This window comes from Macrotis lagotis, chromosome 3, assembly GCF_037893015.1.
Source record: "Macrotis lagotis isolate mMagLag1 chromosome 3, bilby.v1.9.chrom.fasta, whole genome shotgun sequence".
Taxonomy (NCBI): Eukaryota; Metazoa; Chordata; class Mammalia; order Peramelemorphia; family Peramelidae; genus Macrotis; species Macrotis lagotis.
In genome coordinates this window covers 164941686-164956402 of record NC_133660.1, presented here as the reverse complement: position 1 = coordinate 164956402, position 14717 = coordinate 164941686, and the positions used below count along the sequence as shown (strand labels likewise).

The window sequence follows — 14717 nt, the reverse complement described above, 5'->3', positions numbered from 1 at the left end:
GGTTTCTTGGTTCCCATTCTTTACTGTAAAACTAGCTGGTGACAGATCTAAATTGTGGATCTCTGTATTGAGTGGGTGAGGAGGGAAAAGAAGAGAAGAGGGGAGGAGGGAAGCAAGGATGAAAAGTCATGTGTTGTGTGTTTGGGGAAAGAAAAAATAAATGAACATTTTTTTCCTTAAGGAGGGGAATAGGGAAAGGGGGAAGAGAAGAGGAAAGAAGAGAAAAAGGAGGAGGGAAGGAAAAGAAAAGGAGTAGAAAAGGATTGGGAAGAGGCTTAGGAATGAGATAGTATGGAGATAGTGACCTCTCAGTTCAGAAACAAACTAAATATGGTAGGTGATAATATAATAAAAGTTCTGTGGCAACTAGAACTCTTAAAGGTGGAGCTGATGACTAAATATTCCACTATAAATATAATTATAGCTTCTTAAAAATGCAAAGAATTAACCCACCCACTTCTTTCCTTCATCTTCTCCAGCTGCCTTCCCCTCTTTCAGATGAAGCCTCCTCCCCATGAGTTCCTCTGAGCACTCACAGGCACCATGCCCTCCTCTCATTCATGGGTTTCCGGAGCCATCCTTGCCACTTTCACCAAAGTGAGCTCTGCCAGGAATGCTTGGCAGAGGAGGCCATCAGCTAGGCAATGAGTGAGTGCAGAGGCAGAAGGCTGCAGGATGAAAACATTCAGCCAAACTATGAAACAAAGCATGCCTAAAAATATGTCTGATTTATGTAGAAGACACCAGTGATAGGGAGTGGGGGTGGAGAGGAGGGAGGAAGGCTGAAAGGGGAAGGGATGGAGTTGAGAGATTTGTTATCTACAGTCAAGTCTCCAAGATGAGTCAGGGAAATGGGGGAGGGGTCATCATTAACTGGGATTCTTAATTTCTCTACTTTCTTCCTTTTGGCCATTTTTTTCCTTTGGCTATTGATCAATACATCCATCAATGGATGAATAGAGAGAGGAGATGGAATACATTAATAAGCTTTATAAAGTGAAAAGATTCAACAGATAATAGGTGAAGAATGTTATTTGGAAAACTCTGAGATTGCTGAAAATTAGAATTGGAAGGAACCTTACCAGAAGCATAAATCTCCTTTCTGTCACTTCAAAGACTATAAAGCTTTCACTTGAGGGCCATCAATGAGAGAAAACACACTATCTACTGGGTCAACTCATTTGATTTTTGAAGGTTTCTGTATTTTAAAATCCATGTCACACACTCATCAACCTTCATGAAAGTGAGTTAATTTTTGAATGTACCTTTTAATAAAAAGCTATCTGTTTGCATGAGTGACAAGAAAATATATTACTTATCCTTCTTATTCAATTAGTCCTTGGTTGTCACTTAGGGTTTGAAAATTCTTCTTTTTCATTTTGATAAGCTCAAACTCCCATATGAATACCTCACTCAAAAAGCTACTCAACCTAGTATAACTCTGTATTTGGCCTCATGGATTACTAGACACACAGTTCAGTTTTTCTTTCTGCTCCAAACAGCTGAAGACTAAATGTATCTTGGGTCTAAGCAGTGGTGAAGCTCCAGGCTGTAGCAGCTGAATGTTCAGTTCTTTGAAAAGTGAATAATCCTAAACAGGTGGCATCGCCTTTTGGCTTCCTTGCAAAAACCTAGGTAATCCAACTCACTCTATCAAAATCTTTCAGAGATCATCAGGTGAGGAGGAAGGGCCCACAAGTAAATAAATGACCTACTCAGTATTTTTCTCTTGAGCTGTTTCTGGACTCTCTCTCTGGAGACCCTTAACCCTGTAATGGAGCATTTTTTACACAAAGGATAAGTGACATTAAAAACTCTAGTTTAAGCTCCAAATCCTTTGGGAACCCATCTCAGTGGACAACCAACACTGAGGTCAAAGGAGATCAAAGTCACTCTTAATTCTCTGTTCTTGCTGTCAAATGTCCCACCTTTATAAAAAGGTTGCTCCCGAGTGCTATGCATAGTTTTGAAAACCTCTTTCCCTTACTCACAAATCCTTTGCTATTCTTTTTTGATCGCATTTAATGTATTTAGGGACTGGATTAGCCTTTCTGTCAGGACAAAACAATTCAATTATTCTCAGGGGGAGCCAAGAATTTGGTTCTCCATGTTAGGGAGGGAAGTGAGAAGCTAATTGGAGAGAAGCAGGGTTTTTAATCACCTTGTGAATGAACTCTTAACAAAGAGAATGCTCTCAGAGAGGAGGAAACTAGCCAAACAGTCATTCAAGGTATTTGGTTTAATGATTCAGTATTCTCTTGGTTTGCCTTGTCAGAGACTCCATAGGCTATGAACATGGCAGGTGATTTTAAGGGTGGAGCTAAGTACAATCAATGATTGATTACTGCTCTGCTAAAGAGCTTATAATATCTCCCTCATCACTATCTTAGAAAATTTTAATTTCTCAGTTTGGTACTCAAATGTCTAAATGAACTGGTTTCCTTCTGCCTCACCAACCTGTTTTCCTATTACTCCCCAAAAGCAAGTTCTGCTAATTATTAGAGCAATTATTTTTTAGCTGAGCAATTATTTACTTTCTGCCAGTTGAAATTTACCCAGACTTGAAGGCTCAGCTCAAATGTCACTTCCTCAGGATTTGCATGAACTGATGCTGAGCGAGATGAGCAGAACCAGAAGAATATTGTACACCCTAACAGCAACATGGGGGTAATGATCAACCTTAATGGACTTGCTCATTTCATCAGCTCAACAATCAGGGACAATTTTAGGGTATCTGTGATGGAGAATACCATCTGTATCCAAAGAAAGACAAAGACCAAAGACTATTACCTTTAATTAAAAAAAAGTTATATAATTTTGCTATCTTTTATTTCTTCCTTAAGGATAGGATTTCTCTCTCAACACATTCAGTTTTGATCAATGTATAGCATGGAAACAATGTAAAGACTATCAGACTGCCTTCTGTGAGGGGTTGGGGGGAGGAATTGAGAATGGGGGGAAAAATTGTAAAATTCAAAAAACAATAAAAAAAAGTCACTTCCTCATGGTGCTATCTCTGTTCATGTCAGAAAGATTCCCCCCTTTTTAGTCTCATTGTGCCTATAATTCTTTTTTGGGGATGGGAGTGGGGGACCTATAACTTCCTTATGCACTTATGTTTTATATATGTATGTATATATATATATATCACCCTCCTAACTAGATGATAACCCCATAGGGAATGATTTCACTTTTTTTGTTTTTCCCTGGGCCTTGATCAGAATTTAGTTTTTTTGGAAAGCAGCTCTATGGCATCATAGATAGCAAGATGAACTGGAAGTTGGGTGGACTTCATTGTTAGTCATGTGGATTGGCCAAGTTATCTATTTATGTAAATGGGGTGAGGGAACTTGTAATAGCACCAAAGGGTTGTTATGAGGATCAAATGAGATTGACATATAAAGTCATATTGACCTCAAAGTGGTAAATGAATGTAAGCTATAGTATTTACTTGTTGTTTTGTACATAGTAAGCATTTAATAAGTAAATGAACAATTTACTGAGTGGCTATAATGTACCTTCCATTGTGGGACATATGACAGCCAACAACCACTCTAATCTAACTGAGGAATCTCTCAAAGAACATTAAAGTTAGAAAACCTACAGTTATTTAGTGATTATTTTATGCTAGCCCACTGATCTAAGTGCTGTGAATACAAACAAAAAGAAAAACAGTTCCTACCCTCAAGATGCTTATAAAATAATGAAGGAAGACAACCTAAAAAAGGAAGCTGAAAAGCTGGCACAGTTGGGGGTGGGCTGGGGAGAGGGGAAGGAAGTGAAAGGTGCCTAGTCCAAAGTGTAGTAAGGGGTGCCCTCCTCAAATGGAGGTTCTGGGAGAAATTATCCAGAGGGAAGGGCTACAGGGACAGAGGGCACTTCAGGGCTGAACATGCCATCCTCAACACAGCCCTTTCTTGACTCCCTTCCAGTTCCAATGAAAATACCACTTTCTATAGGGAGCCCTTTCCAACCCCTCTTACTTCTAGTGCTTTTCCTCCATTAATTATTTTTTATTTGTTTTGTCCATAGCTTGTGTGTGTATATATTTGTTTGCTTGTTCTCTTCATTTGATTATGAGCTCATTGAGGGCAGGGACTGTCTTTTGCCTTTTTTTTATCCCCAGAGCTTAGGTCAATATTTCTTGCTTGGCTGGCATATTGTAGGCATTAAATTAATATTTATGGAATTACAAACATTTGCATGGGAAAGACAGTAATTTAGAAGTTAGGGTTTGAGAGAAGAATTAAGGCTCTAATTTGGCTCTCTTGTCTTTGGGTGGGAGGGGAAGGGAAGGGGTATCTTATCTATTTACATGTTAGAACCAGAGGATCTTGGTAAATTGAGGGAAGCTTAGTCCTGTGAATTGATACAGGGTGTCTGGGATGATGGAAGTAGCCATCCCACTGTCCTCTGCCCTGGTCAGACCCTTGCTGCTATATTCTACTCAGTTCCGTTCATGGTCCTTTAGGAAGATCATTACCAGGACAGTATTATGTCCAGAGGGGGATACTAATCAGTGTTAATTCATTTGATCTTCCCAACAACCCTGGGAAGCAGATGTTTGATTATCATCTCCAAATGACAGGGGAGGAAAATTGAGGCTAAGAAAAGTGAAATAATTTGCCCAGGGTCCCAGGTTAATGCTTGAAAGACTTGCATATATTTGGTGTGTAGAAAATGACTTAGGTTGGACACTACAAATGCTTTCTAGTGTTTAAAAGGCTAGCTTATGGAACAGAAATAGTTGTTCTCCTGGGCCCCAGAGATCGGAACCAGAAGCAATGGTAGATCACAGTGGTGGGGAAGTCGGCTTCAACTATACAATTAAAGCTACTCACAAAATGGAATGGGTAACATTTCAGGAGGAAGGGAATTTCCCTTTCCCAGGGAGTCCTCAAGTAGAGTCTGCATGCCCACCTAGAGGGTTGGTGTAGAGTAGATTCCTAGTGAAGCAGGCATAGGACCTTCTATGAAGGCTGCTGTGGAATGGGGACCTCTGGCTTGTAAAAGGTAAGGGTTTGTCAGGTGGGATTTTTCTGCAGGGAATGCAGAGGATGGTTTTGGTTTATTATAAAAGAAACATTTCTGATAATTTGAGCTGTTTCCCAAAAAGGAATGGGTTGCCTCAAATGATAGGTAGTGAGTTCCCCATACCTGGAGGCCTTCCAGCAGAGGCTGTCTGACCACCTTTCAGGTCAGATGAAAGTCAGGGTTGGTGGAAGAATACATCACATACAGACAGCAGTAAATGAAAATATGTACAATGTAAGTATAAAGTAATTTTTTGGGGGGGGGCACTAAGAGAACTGATGTGATCAATGTAGGTGGCGCTTGAAGTAAGCTTTGAAGGAAGTCAAAAATGATCCTCTGTAGGTGGATTTGACTTTGGAAACTGCCCAGATTTGCCTCAGCTAAATCCTGGGATTCAGGCAGGTGTGACCAAGGTAGAAAATAGTCTTTTTGGTTAAATATAACAAAGAGTGACCATCACCTTTTCTTGTGTGGTTCATGAATGGGCTTGATTTCAAAAGAAGAGCTTCAAGAGTATTTTCAGAAATGGTAGAATTGGAGTAAATGTCTTAGGAGGACTGTACTCATTTGGATGTAAATGCTTTGATACCACTGTAAAATAATAATAACAATGAGAATAGCTAGCATTTCTATAGAATTTTAAAGTTAGTAAAGGGCTTTAGATATAATTTTCATATTGAATGAATATTTTATATTCATATCTTATGATCAAATTAAGAGTTGTCCTCTGACTAGCATTGCCCAAGTTTATTTGGCTATACCTAAGTATGAACATGTGGTGACTTATGAGGAGGAGACTCAGTTATGTCCAATTTTCTATGACTCCATTTGGGATTTTCTTGGCAGAGATACTGAAGTATCTCTTTTGCTAGTTCCTTCACTAGCTCATTTTACTAAGGAGAAAACTGAGACAAACAGGATGAAATGACATGCCCAGGATCATACAGCTAATAAATGTCTGAAGTCAAATTTGAAGTCAGGTCTTCTTACTCCAGGCACACTCTCTCCATTTGCTACCCCACATTTATACAGTGCTTAATCAGACATTGTGCTAAGTAAAATATTATGTCATTTGATCCTCACAACAACCCTAGGAGACAGGAGTTATTAAAAACTTCTTTTAACTGATATGGTAAGACAAAAGAAGTAAAGTGACTTGACCAGGGTCAAACAGCCAGTAAGTGTTGGAGGGCAGATTTGAACTCAAGTTTTCATGATTCCAAGCCTTGGCATTCTATCTTTTCTGGTACTGTAATGCCAAAGCTGTTGGCTCCTGGAAGGGCAGCAAATTAGTCAAAACATGTGACAATATAATAACAATAACAATAATAACAAGATAACAATAATAATAATTGCAGTAATAGTAGTAGTATCTGACATTTTCTTGGTGCCCTACAGTTTCCAAAGCGCTTTATATAAATCATTTCTTTTGATGCTAACCCCAAATTTCAGACCCATTCTTGTAGGTATAGTCAGACTTTTAAAAGTGTCATCTCCTTTCTCCTTCATCATCCCCCACTTTCCCTATTATTTAGAGATTGGTACCTGTGTTCCTGGCTTCAGAGAAGAAACAAGATCTTTCACCATTTTGGCTTCTGAGATTGTCACTCCACCAATCACAAAGAGGATAAGGAGTGGATGGTCACCGGGATGAGGGCGGCTCACCTGTAATACAGTCATCATGGCAGTAAAGTAGTTAGCATTCAGACATGTCATCTCTAGATAACATTCTATGAACAAAGTTAGTGTTGTTACAAGTGAGCCATATAAAATCTAAGTAAAAACATATAACTCATTAGTTCTCAGCTACATCAGTGCCAGAGCTTGTGTTAGAACACAATGTTCCTAGATTTTTAAGCCTAGAATCACAGATTTGGAATGGGAAGGACCACAGAGGTTATATAGTTCAAATCTCATTTTATAGATGAGGAAACTGAGGTCCAGGGAGTTTAAGTGATAATGATGGTCATACAATAAGAAATAACAGACCAAAATCCCATTTATTTAATGTTATTTCATTACAATGTTTTTCCCCCATCCCCATCTCACCATCTTTCCCCCCCATCCTTTTTTTTTCTTTTGAAGGAAGAAATATATTAAAATTAACCTTTAACCTATGTTAACAGACTTGATATTAAGGTATAGAAATGAATGTTTACGAGGTGATACAATAGTGTTAACTAATAGAGGACCTAGTTTTTAATTTTCGCTCTGCCACTTATGACCTGTCTGAGCTTGGACAAGATATTAAATCTCTCTGGGTCTTACTATCTTTCAGTGTAAAACAGGGGAATTCAACTAGAAACCCTGCAAGATTCCTGCCAGTTCAAAACTGATGATGCTGTGATTCTACTGGAAAACAAATAATTCTCAAGGGCTTGTTCTCTGTGAAGCAAAAGTGATAGCAACTGCCTTGAAGAAACTCATCTTATGGAAAAACAGGAGAACTTCTATTAAGTAGCATATCAAGAAATTCAAATTAAATATGAAAACTTGAGGACTCAGCAGACAAGGAAAATTTGCTGGAGAGGAGAGTGTGAGGAAGGTTTGAACTTCAACTTTTAAAAATTTAAATTTTCTTTTTTAAAAAACTGAATTTAATCATCAACAAAACTAATAATTTCAATATACAAGAGAATTATATGAGAACATAAACTTTGATGTAAGTATAAAAAGTTTTTTTAATGTGTACATTGGATTTAATATGGAAGTAACAAAACTGCCCTTTATAATCCCCAAAAATCTTTTGTAAGACTTTTGGATTAAAAATTTTTTTATAAATACTTTTCTTTTTTCTTCTTCCTTCTTTCCTTTCTTCCTTCATATTTCTAACATGAACCACTAACTCTTTCTTATTGTTCCTGCCCTAAAAACCCTCTCATAACAATAAACATAGTCAAACAAAACAATCCAATAAATTATCCATCTGAAAATGTACACCTTCATTCTGTACCTCTGTGCCTAGAAATGGGAAGTATCTTCTAAAGTAATCATTAGTCACTTCAATGATCAGAGTTGTGAAGTCTTTCAGAGTCCCATTCCTTTACATTACTGTGTTCATTGTATAAATTGTTCCTCTTGCCTTCTCCTTCTGACCTGGATCTTGAAGGAAGTATTTCACAGCATTTAGTAGGATAAGGGAGGGTAGGGTGAAATGAGGACATGCCTTAAGCAAAGTTACTGGTATGAAAACCAACAAGTTATGTGTGGTAAATGAAAGGCAGACTTAGCCAGGATGGATAGGATGTGTATCTTTACTCCATTTCAAAAGAGAAAATGAGGAATAAAATCTTTCTATACCAATTGAAAATGAAGTGACAGGAGTGAAAGGAGAGCCACATTTCATCTTATATAGGTCAGGGCCTCTCAAGCAGCATAAGTTTTGATACACTTTCCAACATTCAGTTCTGATATACTATTCTGACCCAAAGGTGGAAGAAGTCTGGGACACTTGGCAAAAATAAAGTTGCTTACTTTTTCTGTCTCTATTTTTCCTTATTATACTATTTTCCAATTTAGAGATCTAAAAAACCCCGACTTTACTTCTTCTATTAAATGTCTACTTCCTAATATTTTAGACTTACAATAAATGCTCACTAAAAGCCCCACATTAATTGCTAATGAAAGAAATGCAAATAAAAAATTCTGATATTTTATTGTGTGTCTGTCAAATGAACAAAGATGATAAAAGGTAAAAATAGTAAATAGTGGAAGGACTGTGGAAAGGTAGACTCATGAATACATTGTGTACTGGTCCAACTATTCTTTTTTTTCTTTCTTTTTTTTTTTTTTTGCAAGGCAGTGGGGTTAAGTGGCTTGCCCAAAGCCACACAGCTAGGTCATTATTAAGTGTCTGAGGGCAGATTTGAACTCAGGTACTCCTGACTCCAGGGCCGGTGCTCTATCCACTGCACCACCTAGCCATCCCCTGGTCCAACTATTCTTGAGAACAATTTGTAATTATGTGAGAAAAATGAATCAATTATTTATACCCAATGATTTGGTGATCCCAGTACTCTAATAATATTCCAAAGAGGTTAAAGAATGAGGAAAGGGTCCTATGGATATGAAAATATTCTTAAGTGCATCTTTGTGTTAGCAACAAACTAGAACCAAAATGGGAATGCCAATCGCCTAGGGAATGGCTGAAGGAATTTTGTGGGTTCTGAATAATGTTATTGGGCTGTAAGAAACAACAAATATGAGGAATTCAGAAAAACCTGTGAAAGATGTACAATGATATGACATATTTATTAAGCATCTAAGACATGCTAGGAACTGTGTTACATGTTGAGAATACAAATTAGAAAAAGAAAGATGGCCTTGATCTCAAGAAGCTCATGACCTAAAGATGGGAAGATAATATACAAAAGGAAGCTGAAAGAAGAGCAGGATGAAGATGATGTGGCGTTGGAACCAGGCAGAGTGCCTGGTTGAAAATGAAGAAATGGTTGCCATCTATAAAAGAAAGAAATGGGAGGAAGTTTTCACTCTGCCCTCTACTCACAGAGGCAGAAGCAACCAAAGGCACTGAAGCTCTCTCATCAGGAAACTGGTGCTGAGTTCATCTTGTGCTTGCATGAGGAAGAGAATGAGGGAGTTGAGATCAAGCAGAGCAATTTGTAGCAAATGAAGATTTGGATGAATTGATGCAGAATGAAATCACATGGGAATGACTAAGTAATTCTGAATATTAAAAATGCTCAAATCAAGTACAAAGGACCCATGAAGGAAGATGCTATCTACCTCCAGAGAAAGAACTGATAAACAGAAGTCTGTATAGTATGGTTTTTACATATACACATTCATACAAATACATCTAGATACATGGTGGCCTTCTCTAGTGCAGGCTGGGGAGAGAGAAGGAGACAGTTTAGAATTTTTAAAATGTAACAAAAATTTAATTAAATTAAAATTAAGAAAAGAAATCCAAGGAAGAAATGAATAAAGAATATATATGAATCTCTTGACATCAAAAATGTGGAAAACTGGAATAGGCTGTACAGGCTGAGGGTGGGATCCACTTGCTTGGCGATCTCTAGGAAAAAATTCCTGGGTAGGAGAGGTTGCACATAATTCTGCCTGGAAGAACAGGCTGAGCTCCTGGCATCTATTCTTTTGCTTCACAAGAATTCGATATTTTTCAACTCATGCTGTCCAAAGATACAGAAGGTCTCAGGATCTCATAGTGGTACAGTGTGTTCTCAAGGACATATGCTTTCTATAAGAGATTCTGCATCCAATAGTACAAGATGAAAAGCAGAAATGAAATAAATGAACAATAATAACAGAGAAAACACCACAGGGGGTGGGGGATGGGGAGAGAAAAAAGGAAGGAATGCTTATTTCTCTATAAATAAACTGGTTCAGTTACTTTGTGTTTACATTTGCTATTCTTGGTTCTTTCAAGATTCGCTTTCAGATATGAGACATTTCCTTGTGCAGCTCTTCAAAGTGGGGGTATTTTGAATTGACCTATAGAGTCTTTTCTCTTTAGAATAATACATTCCTTATAATCAACTAAACACCAATGAGTTCAATGATGGACTGTTTGTCAAATAAAGTACATAAATGCTAAGTGAATGAAATGGATTAATAGATTAAGTCAGCATCTTCTTGTCTTTTCCTATTTGCGACATTATGACATTATTTTAGTTTGGAGGAGTCTGCTTCACTCAGCCATTATGACTCCAACCTTTGAAGACATCAGGCTGACTTGGAGGCTTTCTCTATAGAGAAGCTGCCCAGTGGGACCTCTTTGATGTCCATACCGGTCACTGACTGGTGAGGATGCAAGATTCCTGCTGCTTCTGGTTTCTTCACAGCTCTCAATGGGGTACCAGAACATCAGAGTTGCTGATTCTCCTCTTCACTATTTTCTGCAGTTTCCTTCTTCTGTCTCCCTCCCTCCCTTTATGACCTGCTTCTGTCTAGAATGTACAAGGGTCAGGTGCCTCCAACGTTTTCTAACATTTCACCAATCCTTCAATCATCTCCCCACATTGGGTCATTGGGTTGGATGATGGGTCATCCAACAGGAAATGATGACTTTAACTACAGTGCCTTTGAATCGAAAGGACAATAAACCCCAAGCTGAATGCTCTCTTTGGGACAAATCCATTTTAGTTACTGATCTACCACTATGACCCTGGAAGCAACTGACAGTTTTCCCCCAACCCAATTATATGAAGAACTTTCCAAAATGAAGGAAATTAAACAAAACTAATTTCCATCTCTTAAAGCCCTTAGTTTTGTTGTCCTTTAGAAAAAAACAAAACTACCAGTTACCTACTTCCAATTGTAAAACAGGGACTTTGTTAAATTTGCATAGAATATGCTAAATTAAATTAGGAGGAAATCAACTTTTCTTCTCTACCAAACTCTAGTATTATTATCTCACTATGGACAATAGGCTCTATTTAGCTTGGTCATAGCAACATATGATAGGCTAGAGTAGACAATTCATCAGAGGTAAATATGTTCAAAATTATCAGTAATAATTCCTTATGATCACAGACTATTTTGCAATTTCCAAAGTGCTTTATACATCTATTCTGTCATCTCATTTTCAAAACAACTTGTTAGGGAGGTAATAATAATAATAATAATAATAATAATAATAATAATAATAATAATAATAATAAATAAACAGTGAATCTCCTCTATATTAATCTTTAATTTTTTTAAATAAGCATTTTATTGATTTTTTCCTTAACATGTCACTTTCCAATGATTTTTCCCCACCACAGAATTTTCTCTTATAACAAAGATAATTCAATTTAACCAACACTTTGACCACTCCTGATGATATACCTATAACTCATTTCTATGTTGAGAGGAGGGAGATATGTTTTGCCGTAAGATCATAACTAGGGATCTTAGGGATCATCTGATCCAAGCTTGTCCCTCATTTTACTGATAAAGGGCCTAAAGTCCAGGAGGTTAAATGACTTGACCAAGGTCAAATGGAAGATTCCTGAGGTAGGATTTGAATCAATGTCCAACATTTCAATAGCCAGTGCTCTTTACACTTTACTATGCTGTTTGTCATCCTCCTAGAAGCTGGTAAGTAGCATTATACTACATGGAGCACCTGAAGTTAGGAAGACTGTAATCCAAATCTGGTCTCAGATCCTCACTAGTTGTGTGACCCTTGGTAAATCACTTGCCCAAATCACTGCCTGCCTCAGTGTCCTCATCTACAAAATGGGGATGATTATAGTCTCAGAGTTGTTGAGAGGATCAAATGAGATAATATTTATAAAATTCTTTGTAAATCTTAAAGTACAATATAAGTGCTAGTTATTATTATATTATAATAGTTAAGTCAAAAACGATAGTTTTATTAACATACTTTATTTTTCACGGTCATTTTCCTTTCCATTGATTCAGTCATTATGGAAACTGTTCTAGTTTGGTTTACTTTGCATCAGTTCATGTAAGTCTGCCCAAGTTTTTCTGATTTCCTCACATTCATAATTTCTTATTGCACAATTATATTCTATTACATTCATATGCATTATAAAATTGATGGGTATCTACTTTACTACCACAAAGAATACACCATAAATATTTGTGTATATGAAAGCTCTTTCCCTATGTATTTGAACTTCTTGGAGAATAGCCTTGGTAGTGCTATCTTTGGAACAAAGGAGCATGAATAGCTTAGGGGCAAAAATCTTGCATTGGAGAGAAGTGGGTGATTCTCCCTTGAGTTCTTTACCACTGTATTTTCATGGTGTCCCCTGAATTTATTTGGGAGACTGTTTTCTCCAGTTGCTGCCATTTTGGAGAATTGTGTTGACTTATTGTCTGGACATCAAAGGCCCCAAAAGACATCCTTTAATTCTCTTATTGGGCTTTTTAAAAAAAATCTACCTTAGTGGTCATGAATATGGATGCATTAAATATGTCAGTCCCTTTCAAACAGAAAACTCGTCATAAAGAGAACCTAGCAAGAGGCAAACTAGCCCTGCATTATTTTGTTAGATAAAACACACCCTCATAGCAACTTCTGCAGGGAAAACATCTTGACAAATCATTTATTTCAGTCAAAACAAGCCTAGATCCAAACACATGGAGTCTATATAAAAAAGATATTATTTTTCAGGAGACCAAAATTCAAACCACAAATTCCAGAAATGCACATAAAGCGTACTGCCTATTTAGACATGCAAGCCCGAAATTAAATTAAAACTGTAGCTAAAAGGGCTGAGGTATGCTATTGATTTATTAATTAGATTGCTATCTCACTTTTCTACTGAAGAGCCCAAGGTGCTGCAGATGCCCAAGTGTTTGGGCGGATAGATTCTTTGGGTACAGAATGAGAGGCTGCTTGAAGAATGTGGGTTCTTGCCAACACTTCTTCCCTCCAACTGATAGTACAACCCCAAAGGCTTTTTTCTTTTGAAGCCAAGAGCTTTATGTGGCTAACCACAGTCTGTCCTTTGGTTGAGCATCAGACTCCAGTGGACTTGAAACACTCTCTCAGCATCTGAGGGAAGTGTACACATGCTAACCTGTGGCTCGCAGCTTCCTCTGCTCCCTAGCTTCTCAAACGCAAGGAGCCTTGATGGAGCATCTGGGAGCATGCAGCACCACAACTCAGTTTCCTGTGAACTAGGAAGCATGCTGGGCTTTCAAAAACCCAAAGAAAAAAATAATATTGTGCAGGGAGACAGCGGACCATCTGTCTTACTGTAGCCTCTCTGGTCTCACAGAGTTTGAACACGGGCCAGGCTTGTTAAGTCAACTTTCTGACTTCAGGGAGAGGAGGAAAAGACCTCTTGACTTCATCCAGTGGCATGCCACCCAGGCCTGTGCAATTTATAGGGACACACAAAACAATCCAGCAAACGGAATTCAGTCTGATATTGTCCAAGAGACCATTTGCCTTATAAGTGGTAAAAACCAGGACACAATGTCCCTTAGCTAGGAAAAGGTCAAAATAATTTAAAGACATGAATCCTACTAGATTGCAGAATGAGGCAGCTATGGGGAGATATCCTTCTGACTTCAGCAAGGAGAGAAACAAGCTGCCACCCCATTCCTGCCCTCTGAAGTGAAGAACCATTGAGTATTGAGAAACAAATGCAAAGACACCCTAACTGCCTGGAGAAATTTTACAGTGCTTAAAAAAAAAATTAATGTCTTGGATTCACTTCAAAGTGTCTGGAACCAAGGCTTCCATTTCTCTGCAGCACAGAAGCTGCCTTTAGAGCTCTCTCCAAAGCCCCACCAAGCATCTGTGCATTCAAAGAAGAGGCCAAGACACTCAGGAGACTCTACCATCTGGAAAGAGAAAACAGATTTCTAAATTCTTAAGAAGTATTGGAAGCCAAAGTTATTTTTGGGGCTTCTGGCTGGCTGTTTTGGGAGTCTGGTTGGTTGTAGAATCTCTTCCAATTTCTAGGCATATCTTCTTAATCCTTCAACTAAAGGATAAGAGTCACAAGGGTCCTTAGAGCAAGGACCCATAGGAGTGGGCTGAGGTCTCCAAAAAGAACCAGGGGGACAAGAGGCCTGTTTGAGAGAGGCATGCAGCCCTTCAGAGGTTCAGAAGTCACTTACCTCTGGAGGAAGTATCCCAGCCCCCTGCAGGCCTGAATCAATGACAAAATCCACGTTTTCCATAAAAACAAAAGCTTTCTGTCTAAGGGGAGGCCGGTTCTCTGAATTCTATA

General features: G+C 38.1%; 1 protein-coding gene across 1 annotated transcript in view; it reads right to left on the bottom strand.

Annotated features, from left to right (window-relative positions):
- Positions 1-14717, bottom strand: part of SCFD2 (sec1 family domain containing 2) — a 454457-nt gene that overhangs the window by 15930 nt on the left and 423810 nt on the right. Inside the window, exon 8 of the mRNA XM_074229435.1 lies at positions 6580-6699. Coding sequence (XP_074085536.1) covers positions 6580-6699 — 120 coding nt within the window. The remainder of the gene's footprint in view (positions 1-6579; positions 6700-14717) is intronic.